The following is a 16,562-nucleotide window of genomic DNA, read 5'->3' as shown; positions in this document are numbered from 1 at the left end:
CTACACACACGGCGGCGAACCAGACCGATCTATGTCCCTGTCACGGTAATACGGCCTCCCGTTGGCTTTTACGATTGGAGATCATCCTTGGCACACGTTAGACACGTTTGTGCCCACCGTCACGGGCCAAAGATATGCGACAGCGCCGGCACACGCCCCGAATTACGCGCGAACGACGCGACGGATCTCCTCTAAGCGCTGCTGCTGCTGCTGCTGCTGCCGTTACTGCCGTTACTACTGCTGCTGTTGCTGCTCCTGCTGCTTCTGCTAGTGCTGCTGCTGCTGTGCTGTACTGCCGCTGCCGATACTGCTGCCGATGCTGCCGATGCTGCTGCTGCTGCTGCTGCTGCTCCTCCTGCTGCTCCTTCGTACCACGGCTATGCATTTCTGTCATCCGCTTCTCAACCTCTCTCTCTCTCCCTACTTCTAACCCTATTGCCATCCCACTCCATTTCCCTACACACTCTCTCTCTCTCTCTCTCTTTCTATCTCGATTTCTCTTTCTCTCCGTCGCTATCTAACTGTCTGTCTCTTTTTCTTTCTCGCTTTACTAACTCGACAATATGGCGACAGTGCAATATGGCGTATTCGTACGCTCGTTCGCCGTAAGGGGGCAGTAAGCACGGTCAAGACATTCCGTTTGGAAAGGTTAGCTTAAATTAGTCCCTACGTTCTTATTGGTCGAACGGTGAAAGTCGAGAAGAACGTTATGATTTTGTCCAATTAACGCTTAGTTCGTGTTTTAGTGGTGTTCTCGTACTTGTGATTGGCTCGTTCGCCTAATACGATAGACTAATGGATAGACTTTATTTGATTTATCTGGTTTTAGGTTACTTTTTTTTTTGCTTTTCTTTTCTCTTCTTTTTTTTTTTATATATATATCGATTTGTCGTAGCGTTAAATCTAGAATTTAGATTGGAATTATTTGTTTACGAAGGATCAACAAAATAACGGAAGTGGATACGAGTATGAAGAATGATAATCGTATGGGTTTCATCTCGATACTTTTTTCATCGTTCGATTGTGAAAATGTTTTAATTTGTTTTATGTTGTTTCGATCGAAGTAAGTGTGTATGATTTTTCATTTTATTCGAGATAAATAGTATTGATATAATTATTATTCAATAACTATTGGAGATGTACTTACATGATAGGATAATTTTTTACAGTGTTTTTTTTTATCGACGGTAGATGATATCGACTCGATTTATAATTTCGTTCAAATAATTTTCCAATGATCCATTTGACGGCGCCACATATTTGACGCTACTTTTTTTTCACGTTTCATTTTTCATTTGTAATTTTTGAGATATGGCGAGATGGGAATGTGACTTTCATGAAAAGATTATCGAAAGAAAGATATCCTGTGCATTATATTAACGATGAAAAATATTAAGTAGTAGTAATCGAAGTTTATTTATCGTTCGTGTCAATCTTATTAAATAATACATCTTTTCCCGTTGGGATGCAGGTGAAAGAAAAAAAAAAAAAAGAAAAAAAGTAAGTGGAAAGAAATCGTTAAAAAAAGTATTTGAAAACTTTCCTTAATGATTATTTAATGGCATGTTAATTAAAACGATTGACAACGTTTCTCCGTAAAAATCAATCAAAATTCTCAAAATGGATCGTGTAATTCTTTTAAGCTTAAACGAAAAGAACATTTACGAGTTAACTCGAATATCAATACGAGATCGTATATATGTACATATATCTTTCCTTTTTTTTTTCTTTTTCTTTTTTTTTCTTCATCTGACTCAGCTGCCAAGTTTGTCGAGCAGTTTTAAAACTTATTTATCGTGGTAATTAAAAGACAGGACTTTTAATGGGATGGTCGATACCATCAACGTATACGTATATTTTTACGATTCGTGTCAATTTTGTTCGACCGTTTTTGGATGTCGACAAAGCTGACGGATCCTTATAGGTAAAACTCGTCTTGAGTGTTCCTATATGATGTGGGTCGCCATCTTGTCTACCTACATACATACATAATTTCGTACCTTTACATCAATACCAGACAAAGTATCCCGATTTTTATGTCGGATTTGTAAAGAATATTTTATGTCTTATCGATATTGTAAAACTTCTTACAAGAAAAAGAAAAGAAAAAGAAAAGAGAAGAAAAGAAAAGAAAAGAAAAGAAAAGAAAAGAAAAGAAAAGCGAAGGAAAGGAAACACTTTTCTTTTTCACATTTTTTTTCTTTCAATATAATATATAGTCACTCGTGACGAACTAAGTAATTACATTTATTGCACTCAGGTAGAATGGTCATTCAATGGTTGGTAAATACTTAAATACTTACACAAACCATCGGTAGTCGAAATAATTTTATATCGTCCCATAAATCTGTCGATATTTTTCCGGGACTCAGAGCCATAATTTAACTAAATGTTATTTCTCGTAGAATTTTCTTTGACGTATTTGACAAAGGAAACTATGTTTACAAATTGGATTAAAATTTTAAATGACTTCGAACTGAAAATCTTTTCTCGAAATTTTTCTTCCTTTTCCTTTCTCTCTCTCTCTCTCTTTTTTTTTTGTTATCGGGGATTTTTATTTGTTCTCGTGAAATATGTACGTCGTTGACATCTGTTTTAATTTTTAAGAAAGTTTTATTTGTCGCTTAAACAGTACAAAAGATTTGTCGATTTTATTGATGTTAGAAAACAAATTTCTCGCAGGTATTCTCAAAGAAAAAAATCTGCAAAATTAAGCTATTCGATCGCGTTAACTGTTAACATATCGATTTTATTAATAACAATTATTATATATACAATCGTCGTTATTTACTTCTTAAAGAACAGATTGAAAGAAAAAAATCGAAAAAGTATGAGCAAACTCATCGAGTTATTTGAAATTCTTTGAGTCTTACGTCCGACAGGATACAATCAATGTAAATGAACGATTGTTCTTATTTATAATAGATTAATCGCGTCGAATATAAATCGTTTATTACTAAAATGAAAGAAATAATAATTCCAATAAAAATATTATTTCTATTATAATATTTCGACAAACATCAATTCTATATTATCGCAAAGATATTACAACATTTATTTTCAACTTATCAGGTTTTTCCAGGAAGATTAAGAATTTGAAATAGCTTTGATGGTACCACGGAAACGTTGGAGTATCAATCTTGAGAAAAACCTTGAGAAAGGCGTGAAATTTGGAAATCTTTGTACGAGCAAAATCCAAAGGAAGATTTAACGTTTCTAAACTGAATCGTAAAATAAATACAGACGTAATAGTATAAACGGAATAAACGGAAGAAAGAGACAACGGTAAGTAAGTACATATTTATGACGTCGAAAGCGAAAGAAAATCAAGTACGACCCACTGACCGATTTCTTTTAAAATCCCCGAGGGCTCGACTCAACAGGTTGTTCGTCGTTCGACTCGTCGAACGATATAATTCGCGAGATATGAATGCGCATGCGCACGCGCGTTTAGATTCGCGGGTATGAATTTGATTGGTCAGCGATAGATCGGCCATCGACTTCGTGTGATTTCGTTAATCTTCGAGTCTTATCGGATCGGCTCGCGCGCGTTCCATAGATCTCCTGGATCAGAAAGTAAGCGCCGTGTTGCGGACAGTATCGCGGCCGCTACGCCGGGCACGCAAGTATATCACGCGGGAATTTATTTCTTTTTCTTTTTTTTTTATATATATATTTTTTTCCTCTTCTTCTTCGTCTTTTTTATCCTTTTTTTTTGTTATTCTTAAAAGTCCTTCAAGCGCTCATTTTTTCTTTCTCTTTTTTTCTCCGTTTTTTTTTTCCTTCGTTTTTGTGGAAACGCGTTTTTATCGTCGCGTTAGCTTTTTAAGTAAGGATTTTAAATAAGAATTTTTTCGAGAAATTTGCAGTCTGTTCTTGCTTTCTTTCTTTCTTTTTTTTTTTTTTTTTTTTTTTTATAAATAGTTTAATTTGTGATTTACTCGAGTCGGTCGAAAATAACAGGTGAGTTCATATCGATTTGTCTCTCTCTCTCTCTCTCTCTCTCTCTCTCTCTCTCTCTCTCCCGTATTTCGTTTATTAACCGTTTATTTTACAAGTTTTGATAGATAAGAGATTTGTAAAAAAAAGAAAAGATTTGTATGGATGCAACAGGAATATTTAAACTTTCGAGAAAATTCGTCTATTATTTTACAGTTAGCTTTTCCTAACAAACGATAGATATTGTCGGCCGGTTACGTAATCTACCGTGTATAGCAGAAACGATGGGAATCCTCTCAGTTGCATTCAATGCGAAATGCTGACACGTTCGCAGTTTTCAATGTAACCAACACGACACGACACGACACGTTTCTTTCGAACGTTCGATTATATCACGATCGATTGAATGAGAGATATTACGTGAATGATAAAACCGAATGTTGAGATCATAATATCGAGAGAAAAATTTCATTCGATCGCAATGATATTAAAAAGAATAATAAAAAAAAAAGAAAATCAATATAGAAAATTTCGACACATATACCATGATATTCCAACGTTTACGCAGATATTATCGTTCCCAAGAAAATTTCTTTTTATATTATCGTTCCATTGAACGAAAGCATTTCTAAAGGAATGTACGCGCGTGGAAGAGGATCAGCAAAGTCCGCGCTTATTATTTTCATTGAAAATGGCGACGTCCTTGGAGAGGTCACGTGTTCAGTGTCGCGCCCATATCACCCACGACAGAGTCCATCTCAATGTCCACCTGCGTGCTCCGCTTACCAATCCGCTTGTCGTCCTCTACCGCGCATTCAAATCACTGGACTTTGCTATACGATGATTCAGTTCGCTGACTATGTTAACTATAGCTTTAGAAAGCCATGAGATTCCTTATGATTATTATTATTAAAAAAAAGAAAAAAAGAAAACAGAAATCAGAAAGAGGAGAACGAAGAAAAAAGAAAAAAAAAAAGAAATTATCAAGCATATAAAAAAATTCAATACCGACGAGTTTAAACGATTTTGTTTAAGCGAATTCGTTATTTAGTTTTTTTCCTTCGCTTTTTTTTTTTTCCATTTCTTTTCAATGGGATAGAACAAATGTGCGATGTTTAACTCAAACACGAGTACGTTATAGTAAGCGCATCAATTACGTCGAGTTGAGTAATCCGACACTACTACGAAGCTCTCGCCCTCGTAAAGTTATTTAGTTTGATACGCATGACGCATCCCTGACGTCACATACGTATCCTACACGGCAATAAAGTAATGAAGTTAACACGATCATTCTTACTGAGATTGATAAAGAACTGTGCCATTTGATAGAATAATCGTGTAATTGCTATGATTTATTTGTGTTCGATCGTACTAAAATTTCTCCCTCTCATCCTGCATTTCATTTCTAATCGCCATTTTTGTTATTTTTATATCCTTTGCAAATCGTACGATTTCCTTCAAACGAAAAATATTTTCTGAAGAAAGTTTCGCGTTGTTGCCTATCGGATTAGTAGTAGAAAAGTGAAAAATAAAAAATTTGAGATACAAAAAAAAAAGGAAAACATCAAATAAATTCAAAAATTAAAAAGATTTGAACGTACTTACGTACTTGTCCCTGGCGCGACAGGGAGAGCACGTGCGTAATTTCAACCGCAAGGACGCAAGTGGACATTGGCGTAGAAATAATATATTTATTGAACGTGATGATCCTTTGAAAATGATAGGCTTTCTTATTATTTTTATTCGACGATAAAAAATATGTCGAATAAAGAAATTAAGATATAAGACCGTGGAGTATTATTTAAAGTGCAGCAACGTTGACACGAATACAATTTCAATATAGTATTTTAATGCGATATAGTATTTGAATTTTACGATCTTTAATAATGTATTAATAATACGAAAACGTTCCCATAGATAAATGAATATAAAATAAATTAGATTAATAAAAAAAAAAAAAACAAACAAAACAATAATTATATACATATAAAAAAAAGAAATGATACTACTACTACTACTATTACTACTAATAACGAATAAATAAAATTGAACGAGAGATGATTTAATAAGTTAATAAAAAAATGCAAAATGATAATGATTAAGTAAATGATTAAGATAATGAAATGAATTATCGTATATTTGTACGATAAATAAAATAATAGAAAGAATAAAATCAAAATCAAATCAATGTCGTCCATATTTAAATATCCCAAATACGATTATTTATTGTATACGTCATCGCGATACTAAAGAAAATATTTCTATGGATATACACTTGGATCGTTTGTTCCAAGTGATCGCGCCAATGAGATCCAAGGATCGAGTAGTCGATCGTGGCATACGCATGTCTTTAACCATCTCGATATCGTATCGCAGTCCATATCGAGGTGGCCAAGACCACAGGCCCGCGTGCCACTTGCGGCCTTCGACTTCCATATAGAGTCTTCCGATGAATTATTACGCCTCGCATCAACGTTACCGATGGTGAGTGTATGCAACGATCTATGGGAACGCATCTATATGGATGCATTTTGTATAGGAGAGAGAAAGAGAGATAGATAAATGAAGATAGATAGAGAGAGAGCTGTTTTTACGTGTCGTACAAATCGATCAAAATCAAAATGTATCTTAAACTAAATAAAAAAAAAAAAAGAAAAAAGAAAAAAAAAGTCTAAAGAAAGATTTGCAATAATTGTAAGAACAGATCGAACGATTTTTTTATTAAAATAAAAATATATGAAAAATTCTGGATATTTTTTTTTTTTTTTTAACTTAATTCCACGCGAATGTAATTACCAAACATTTACGATAAATTATTGAATGAACAGTATACAGGAGTTATCGTACACATAAATACACATAAATTAGTTTAGAAATAGTCCAATTGTGAATTTATTCTACAATTTTGTAATAATATCTATGTGCGATAGTATGTAAGATGTGAATGATCTTTTTTTTTTCTTTCTTTCTTTTAACAAACTATTTGCTCTTTTTCTTTTTTTTGTTTTCAAGGACGTTTGTTTGCTTGGATGTTCTCTGTTAAAAAGGTGGAATATAAGGAAAGGATTAGGCCAGAGAATAGAGACATGATTTTGTGATGGAGGTGATTTCGACACGGCGATATGAGGTCCGACCACCACCTACGACTAACCATCATGGAATCGTTGTAAGTATAGATAAATAGATAAATAGATAGACATATGCATATGTATAGATATCAACGAGCAAGATCGTTGTAAGATTACAAAAAGATAAATGATCATCGTCGATGTTATCCGCCTAGTCATTTACTTTGAAAAATATACTTTCCTTTTTTTAGGTCGACCCTGAGAATTCCGTGGCATTGGTCAAAGAAGGTAAGCTCTTTGACGTACATGTCTGATAATAAAATATACAAAGTGTTCCTTTAATTTCGTTTATCCAGGTCAATCGAATTTTCTAAACTTAAGAATGTCTTCGATCCTTCGCGAATCCTGAAATACACTTTGAAAATAGTTTTATAACTTTTATTGTTCTTCACAATTAACAGAATTTCATGTTTAATAAGATAATCGTATTCGAAATAGAACTGTTTTGTTAATTTAATCTTTTTATCGATAAAAGTAATATTACATAAAGTGTAAACGATTAATATCATTTTCAATTAAACCAAACCATTTCGTTATGCATTACAATTGAAATGTTTGTTGATTAAGTCAGGTGTATGTTAACGAATAGAAAGTTGTTAATGATTGCGGAATATTAAAAAAAAAAAAAAAAGTTTTTAGAAATTTTGCGATCTTTAGCGAATTAGAAGAATTCACATCTGAGAGTTACCACATTGACGAACCATCGTTCGTCGTTGTCCATTAAGAGGATTAGCTGGAATCTGTTAAATGTAAATTGTTGATGACTTTAACTCTGATGACAGGCACGAAATGTCAAAGTAAACATTTCAATATAGCCTTAACGGTTATTCTTAGGTTCATAGAAGAAGATGATGAAAGAAACTCAGGTAGTAACTTCCGATCGTTATCGGTTCTCTTGTGCACTCAAGTCTAAAGTTATTCGTGAACTCTGTAGTTAAAAGTTGGCACAAAACGTTCCTCTCTCTTTCTCTTTCTCTCTCTTTCTTTCTTTCTCACATTTTACCATCCATTTATTTCAGAGACGGAAATTGGTTTTGCAACACAAAGACGTTTTACAAGTGTAATTTTCAAAGGGATATACCCTATTGCTTCTTATTTACAGAGGAATGGGAGACACGTAAGAAGAAAGAAATCACAACGACGAGACAAATAGAAACCAGAGTGAAGAGACAGGTTGTCTTAGAGGATGGTGAAGTCGTCGTTGATACTGGTCCATTTGTTACTACGAACACTACCGAAGACGTTGAACAACAAGAACATACTACCGAGGAAGTGAGATTATATATATATATATATATTTGATTGCTCGTCAATATTAAATCTTCCATTTTAGATGAATCGTTTGATTAGTTAGTTGTTTGGATCAAACGTGATCAAATTTTTTTTTTTCAATAACAATGTTAATGATAAAATAAAGAAAGAAAGAAAAAAAGTAATTAATCGTTAATTCGTCGATTATAATCCTCTAGATGCTAACGTAAGACATTAAAAAAAAAAAAAAGGAAAAGTGTTTAATAAAAATAAATATAAAATATTCTATTATTATAATTTAAAAAATGAATATAGTAAATTTCCAATTGATTCGATTTTATAAACATTAATGTTATCCGATATGTATGATCTAAAAAATATAAATATCTAATACACATTTAAAAATCGAATAAGAGGAATTTAAAAAAAAAGAAAAAAACGATTTAGATACAATAATTTCTTAATATATATACGCATATATTTTATAAAGATAAAGTGTTAGTAATTAAGTTATTGGACTTCGAATTTTACTATTTACGATTTATACGTTTTAGAGAAGAACGACTGGGGATCAACCGCAAGAAGTTGAATGGCCCGTAGCTGGTAAAGGAACAACCGACGGAATAGTTCAAAAGGAACTTAACGAAACTGTGGTGAGGAGTCGTGAGGAGATAGAGGAAAGACTCGAGACTGAGGATCGTCAACAACTTGGAGATATCTCCGACGAGGTATTATAAGTTTAAACACCATGACACACCCACAAACTAAATTCCACCTGTCCTATCTCATTTAAAGTAATAATAATATTGACGAAGAAAACAAAAGGTAATATTTATATTCGTTAAAAGTTTGATTATAAGGGCCAAGTAAAGGTCGAGAGTTTGCCTTTTCCTATGAATTCATCCTGTTCTCTTGCTTTCACAACGTCCTCCTCATGAATGCCTGCTGTAACGATCCCTCTTTTCTCTTTCGTTGCTCACGATCGGTAATGCAACAGAAAATGGTACCTATGTATAATACATACATACTTTCCATTAATACTCCAAGTTTCTTGCTTTCTCGACGATCATTAAATAACATTAATAACACAATTTTTTATTCAGAGACTGTCAATTATTGATATAATCAATTATGATGAAGTTTCTTTACTATGAAAAAAAAAAAAGAAACTTTAATAACGTAACATCGAGAGATGTTATTTTGTGTTAATTACTGAGAAGTAATTTTGATAATTGATCAATCCACGTGCTAGTTTCTTTTTATCAAGCTTTTGATATGTTAAAAATTTACTGATATAATATATGTGTGTGTGTGTGTATTTGAAAATTAATTAAGTCTAAAAAAAGAAAAAAGATTGATTGTAACTATCGGATATTCTTTCTTTTAACATCTTGTATATACGTGATATTAAATAATAATGTGATAATCATGTTATTAACCAAATGCTAAAGTTAAAGTCGACGATGCAATGAAGAAAATGATAGATACGTATTTTTTCAATAATAATAATAATAATAATAATAATAATAATAATAATAATAATAATAATGAAAGTTAAGTAACATAATTTTGAGAGATTGCTAATCAATTCCAATCGTCACTTTTGTTAATGATGCAATCAATTTCTTAGCTAATATTTATCACTTGCTGACATTTCTATTAAAATGTTGTATAATATTTTAAATACATATATGAAAGATCAATAGAACAGAGAACAGAGAGAGAGAGAGAGTACAATTTTAGAAAACGATCATAATCATCAAACACTTTCTTTTAATATCAAAATTTCTCGATATAAAAACTTCGAAGGATTTCTTTTCATTCGCTGATATGTATGATCTAAAAAAATATACATATCTAATACATATTTAAAAATCAAATAAGAGTAATTTAAAATAAAAAAAAACGATTTAGATACGTACAATAATTTCCTAATATATATACGCACATATTATTAAACAATGATCATATCAATGAAATACAAACGATCAATGAAACCAACTTAAAAATTAACGATAGATAATGAAATAAGATCGAATGTCATTCATTTATCTATCTATCTATCTATTTATCTATCTATCCTAACCATCATATAGTACTATAGAAAATAGTTCATTCTAAGCTTCGCAATAAACGATTTTTAATAGTTGAGTAGGAGTCAGTGTTGTACATATATGTAGGAATATAAGTGAGAAAGAGAGGAAATGCCGGTAGTTACTGTTGTTGGCTTGCGAAAGACGAGTAACAGGTACTTATACATACATACATACATACACATATATATAAACATATGCTGGAGGTTCTTTCGCATGAACGGTTCAAAATAGAAGAGGGCAAATGTGAAAAAGAAGAAAAGCAAGAAAAATAAAAATAAAAAGAAGAAGAAGAAGAAGAAGAAGAAGAAGAAGAAGAATGAATAAGAAACAGAAAGAGAGAGAGAGAAAGAGAGAGAGATAGAGATAAAAAGAGAAAGAAAGAGATAGAAAGAGAAAAAAAAAGAGAGAGAAGGAAGATGAAAGAGTTACCAATGTTGTTGGTGATAATGTTGCTGGTGATGGTGATGGTAGGAGAGAGGGAAAGGAGACTCTCTCTCTATTTCTCTCTCTCTCTCTCTCTTTCTTTAAGAAGTAGAAGTCGATGATCTCTCTCGATTTTGCTCTCCCTTCACCCAATAGCAACGAAGAAGGAGTACGAGATGCCACGACCGCAGTCGCAGCAGCTGTTTCGTCGCGGTTCGTCCGTCTGTCATAGACGGGCGCTCCTTCTAAAGAGACTTTCCTTTTTTTCTTCTTCTTCTTCTTCTTCTTCTTCTTGTTTTTCTCCCTTTTCTTTTTCTTCTTCTTCATCTTCTTCTTTTTCTTTTTTGTTTTGTATTTTTTGTTTTTTGTTTTTTCTTTACTCCTCCTATTTGTTCCTCTCTAACCGTTTATCTTGGAATTTATCGGTTGGGGTACGCAATGTGATCTTCAGAAGGATTATAAACGCATCGTCATCATTCTCGCGTCGTTGAGGTGTAGCCGTTCGTCAAGGTCAACTTACGTGCGAAGGTCGGGAATCATACTATTGCGCCATACTCTCTCTTTCTATTTCATTCTCTCTCTCTCTCTCTTTCTCTGTCTTTTTATCTATCTCTATAGGTATTCTTATCTTTATCTTTATTTTGGAAAGATTAGTGATGGGAATTGGTGATTTATTAATTTGTTACGAGTAATATCCTAATAATACGTATGAAACATCGAATGTTGTAACGTGAGATGTTAGAAATATATAAAATTTCGATCGAGAGATTTTTCTTTTCTCTCTTTTTTTTTTTTTTGAAATCATATATATATATATATACGGATAAATCGAAGATCAAATGAAACGAATTGAATAAAATTTAATCGGATTGAGTCGTAAAATACGATCGAATGAACACGCATGAATTATTTGTTATCATAGGCTTATCAAAAAGCGGTACAGAGCAATAGAGGAGATCTGAGAATCGCTTTGGCGGAATCGACGAAACAAATTGCACCACAGACAGGACCAAGGATCGTACAGCATACGACCAGGTCGAACAAGGTCATCGACACTGAGAAGACCCTGGAAAAACAGGAACTTAAATCCGATGGTCTAATCGTCACGGAGAAAAAGAAAACTGTTGAGCACGAGGAGGTACGGATTCGAACGAATATAATATTCACGAAGAAATAATATTTATGGATTTATGGTTGGATCGATTAGCTTGTATATTTTAATAGAAAAATAATATTACGTATTTATTATTAATAAATAAATATATATATATATTAAAATAATAATGTATTTAATAATTTAATTTGATCGAGATAAAACTTATTTTCTTGTTTTCCTTTTTCTTTTATTTATTATATATATATATATTTATATGCGTATTTATTTATTTTTTGATTCGTTGATCAGATCAACGACGACGAAGTACCGGACGACGGTAGCGTCGAAGACGTGTCAGAAACGAGAAAGGAAGCTTCTCAAAGATTTATAAAAAAACGAGAAGAAGACGTGGTCGATTACGTATCAGGTGGCGAGAGAATCGCTCGTGAAATGCGTTACGTCGCAGAGACGACCGAAGGTGAACGAATTGGCGATTGGTCGCCACCACCAACAAATATGAGGACCACTCGGCTTCATAAACATACTGGTATTAAATTAGTTTTTGTCATTCTCCCACTTGTTCAAACACAACGTAGTATTTTAATTTTTCTTATAAAATATTAATCTTTTTTGTTAGAAATTTTATTTATTTTTATTACGAAATATTAATATTATTTGTTGCGGATAAATAATATCGAAAATATCGAGACACAATTATTTATTGACCAATCCAATGGATAACAATTTTTAATGAAACTCTTAGTCTACGATAGAGTTTTATGAAAGATCTTTCATGATCTTTCATACGTTTATTAGTTTCTTAATGTTTAATTTTTATTATTTTTTTTTTTGTTATTCATTACCTTTCTTTTTTTATTAATTTTTATAATCTAACGTAGGATTGAATTATTACAGGTTTTCCTACGGAAGGTACAACAGCTGCTAGAAAAGATGCTCTGACGAAGAAGCCATTGGATTTAGAAGAAGAAGACGAAGCAAGAAAATTCGAGACGTCCAAATGGTTAGAAAGTCACTTTGGTAGCGAGTCTCGTTCATCACATGGTTCTATAGATGCCGATGATGGACCTTTCATACCTAACACCAATACTAGTTACATACACGTCACGATGAAGTCCTGTAGTCCGAGAGAGAGAGAATATCAAAACGTTAATTCTAATCGTCATCATCATAATTCAGCTACTGGCCGCGATTCTACCTCACCTTCTGGTTACTTTCACGGTATCAGTGAATGGTCCGAAAGATACCAAGGCAAAGGTATGTTTTTTCTTTTTTTTTCTTTTTTCTTTTTTTAATCGATCAAAAACATTAAAAATTATTGTATCGTTTAGATACTTTAAATGGATTTATACAATTATTTATATCGTTTAGAAAAACATATATATATATATATATTAATAAAATCATCGTCATCATTGATCTTCGATTATTATAGAAATAAATTGTTTTATGTTTTAGAAAAGGAAGACAATTATACGAGAACGGGTTCGCCATCGCAACATTTGGAAACAGGACGAACGAATGGACATTCTCGCGAGCATACGAAAAATCAATTCGAGTCGACGTATTCGCGTACTTACGAATCCGTTCGACGACGTGAACATCAGGAAAGTGTTCAAGATGACAAGCAACGTACACCGTCACCACCTGCACGACGTAAACCCAAGGAACAGGTATTAAATATATTAATTTGGTTAATAAGTAATGTCAGAATTTTTTTTTTTGATATTTTATAATTGAATGAACGAGGCGGACTGATTTTTTTTTTTTTTATTCAGATATCCAAAATATTAGAAATAGTAGATTAGAAAATAAAGAGAGAGAGAGTAAAAAAATATTAAATATAATAACAAAAATACTAATGAATATATTAATAAAAAAATTAGTAAAAAATTAATAAAAATATTAATAAAAAATACTAATCCTATTGATTCCATTGTACAAAATACTGATGTTACTTACTTAAACGCAAAAACATTTGTTATTTATTCAAATACAAAATAGTAATATTTATCAATAATTAAGAGATATTAATTTCACTCATTCAGATAAAAAATAAGGAAAACACTATATTGAACAATCGAATAGATAATAATTTTGATGAAACCTAATGAGATCTATAATATCATGATCGTTCATACAGTTACATTCGAGGGTCATAGAGAAAACAATTACGAACGAATCACCGTCGATTAGAACATCAAGTCCGGTTCACGTTGTGCAAAGAACATGGGAGAGTAGAAGTCGAGATGTTCAAGAGCAAACGGTTGATCGAGATGCTCGTAAAAAGTCGACGAGTGTTAGGTCACGTTCGACTTCACCGAAACAAGTGAGAATTATGCGCGAAGAAAAGAAAACGAATGTCTCTAATTCGTCACGACCCTCCAAAAGTAAGACCACTATCATCGATATGATTATTTAATTACTTAGTACTAAACTTAAACGAATAAAATTTGATCGATGTTCGATTGAATTATTTATTTGCTAAAATAAATATTCCAACTTATTTATTAAGAATAAATATTAAAAGACGTTAATAAAATTTTTATGCAAAGGTACCAGTCAATCGAAATACAAGATCGGTGAATCCTTCCGTAAGCTCGTAGGCAAGTTACGTTCAGCAAGTACAGAAAGGAAGAACAAACAAAAAAGTGGTAATTCGATGTCACAAGTAACGCAAACGGAGGATGATGGATCTACTTATATGCAGTACAACGTTATAGACAAAAATATTCCATTGTTCAACGATCGAGAGATTGAAAATCGTGTACCAGAGAGACCACCTAGATCGCCAAGAAATAGCAACGTCGTGACTACTAAAGTAATACCATCTAAAACAACGAAAACTACGAGTGATCGTTCGATTCGTGATGATCATGGTCAGAGAAACGAAACTATTCCACCGGTTCATAGGTATTATCTCGGTGAAGATCCATTCGGTGGTAGCATCTATGGCCGTGAGAGAGGATACAAAGACGCCAAACGTCCAACGAGAAATCGTTTCGTTTCTAAAACTGGTGGAGCCATCGAAACGGAATACAGGTAATTCCAAAACTATAAGTAGATCGTCTACTGGGTATACGCAGGATTTGTCTACTGGCGAATCAAAACACGACTAAGCAGACAGATCGTTTATAACTTTAGGACAACTCACCGGATCGATAGATAACAACGAACAGAGCTTGGCTTATTTGTATCGTCTATCTGCGATGATAAAATAGTTGGGGTGAGGGATGCATGAGGGATAATGGAAACAAAAAAAAAAAAATTAAAAAATAAAGCATGTGTGTTTACCGCTATATTGTTCAGGAGCGTTTGGATGGCTTACCTTTTTCGAATGATCGAATAAATTTCTTTTGATTTCTTCTTCTTATTTTTCTTTTTCTTTTTTCTTTCTTTCTTTTTTTTTCTTTTTTTTTTTAACGAATGACTCTCTCGACTTCGGCACGTTTCAGTGTCGCGACCAACTCACTCGGCAGGTTTAGCAAATCAACCAGTCGATTGACTAACGCGTACGAGACGGATGATCAATTCAGGAACGTACAAACATTGCCAAGGAATATGAGGTCCGAGGATAAACCAACTTATCAACCATCGTCTTTTTCAACGAGACAACAAGTTCATTCCGTCCTTCCAAATTCCCACGGAATGACAACTTCGAGACAATATGGCAGTATGATCAACATATCTATTAAAAATGCTATTACGTCAACGCCAAAGTCCCATCAACCGTACACAAATCTTCAGGCACCTGTTAAACCTGAAAGAACGTACAAGTCAACGTTAGCTCGTAGCAAAAGTTTCAACGTCGAGGCCGATAAAAATGGCGTTGATAAAACGATCAATGTACCTTACAAATCCAGTTTGCAATTGAATCGTTTGGACGAGACACCACCGTTAAAGAGTCCTGGTATTCTTGCCAGCATCAGTCGTAGCAATAGAGATCTATTTAAGGATAGCAGAAGAGAGTAAGGAAATATATGTATGTACACATATGTATATGCTTTTGATCTGATTTAAAACAATCTTTCCATTGATTTATTTTCTTGAGATCATATCTAATATTAAAAGAAAGATGCGCTTGTTTACCCAAACTATATCGACACGATCCGCATATTTATTTCCACTTCATTTAAGATCCTTTCGATAGTAATTTTAAAGTTGACAAAGTAAAACAAAAATAGCAAAAGAATATAAAACGAAAAGCTCACAAAGGTTTAAAATATTGTTAACGTTGTAATGTTTGTTTCTTTTTTTTTTTTCTTTTTTTTTCCTTTCTCTTTTTTTTTCTCGTTTCGACAAGTACATACAATTACACAGTTTCTAAAATGAAATAATGTATTTTATTATATAATGTAATATTATACTCGAAGATATCAAGTACAAATTATCTTCATTAACATATACTACGTTCAAACTTGTTTTACCAATGGATATTACGGTATGTATAAGAAATTAAAAAAAAAAAGAAGAAAAGAAAAAAAAAAGAAAAAAGATAAATAGATATAGAAAAAGAAAAGGAATTTTAAATATATTCAACGAATTGTAAAAATAATAAAAAATATATATGTGAAACAGAAAAGATCGAATTTCTTTGGTTTTTTAATTTCA

At 32.6% G+C, this 16,562-nt stretch overlaps 1 protein-coding gene and 1 long non-coding RNA gene across 8 annotated transcripts; one reads left to right on the top strand and one right to left on the bottom strand.

Moving 5' to 3' along the window:
* The first annotated feature begins 3,499 nt into the window (after window positions 1-3,499).
* LOC127072035 (uncharacterized) lies at window positions 3,500-16,533 on the top strand. Of its 7 annotated transcripts, none has more exons than XM_051012055.1 (12): window positions 3,500-3,626; window positions 6,952-7,105; window positions 7,259-7,295; window positions 8,170-8,339; window positions 8,873-9,046; window positions 11,760-11,975; window positions 12,243-12,480; window positions 12,849-13,208; window positions 13,410-13,624; window positions 14,095-14,341; window positions 14,507-14,993; window positions 15,407-16,533. In XM_051012055.1, exons 2-12 carry the CDS (start codon window positions 7,037-7,039, stop codon window positions 15,921-15,923), a joined length of 2,730 nt encoding a protein of 909 aa, XP_050868012.1. In that variant the 5' UTR covers window positions 3,500-3,626; window positions 6,952-7,036; the 3' UTR covers window positions 15,924-16,533. The 7 variants fall into 7 exon arrangements, with proteins under 7 accessions (XP_050868012.1, XP_050868014.1, XP_050868013.1 ...); XM_051012057.1 differs by lacking the exon at window positions 3,500-3,626 and adding an exon at window positions 3,812-3,829; XM_051012056.1 differs by lacking the exon at window positions 3,500-3,626 and adding an exon at window positions 3,822-3,963.
* Window positions 15,237-15,940, bottom strand: LOC127072052 (uncharacterized). Its single transcript, XR_007785307.1, has 2 exons — window positions 15,802-15,940; window positions 15,237-15,711 (listed from the first exon to the last, which is right to left on the bottom strand). It is a non-coding gene; the product is annotated as an uncharacterized LOC127072052 (long non-coding RNA).
* Window positions 16,534-16,562: the final 29 nt, after the last annotated feature.

Source organism: Vespula vulgaris, chromosome 24 (genome assembly GCF_905475345.1).
Source record: "Vespula vulgaris chromosome 24, iyVesVulg1.1, whole genome shotgun sequence".
NCBI classification, from domain to species: Eukaryota; Metazoa; Arthropoda; class Insecta; order Hymenoptera; family Vespidae; genus Vespula; species Vespula vulgaris.
The sequence above is the reverse complement of the archived record's forward strand: the minus strand, read 5'-3'. Positions and strand labels throughout refer to the sequence as shown.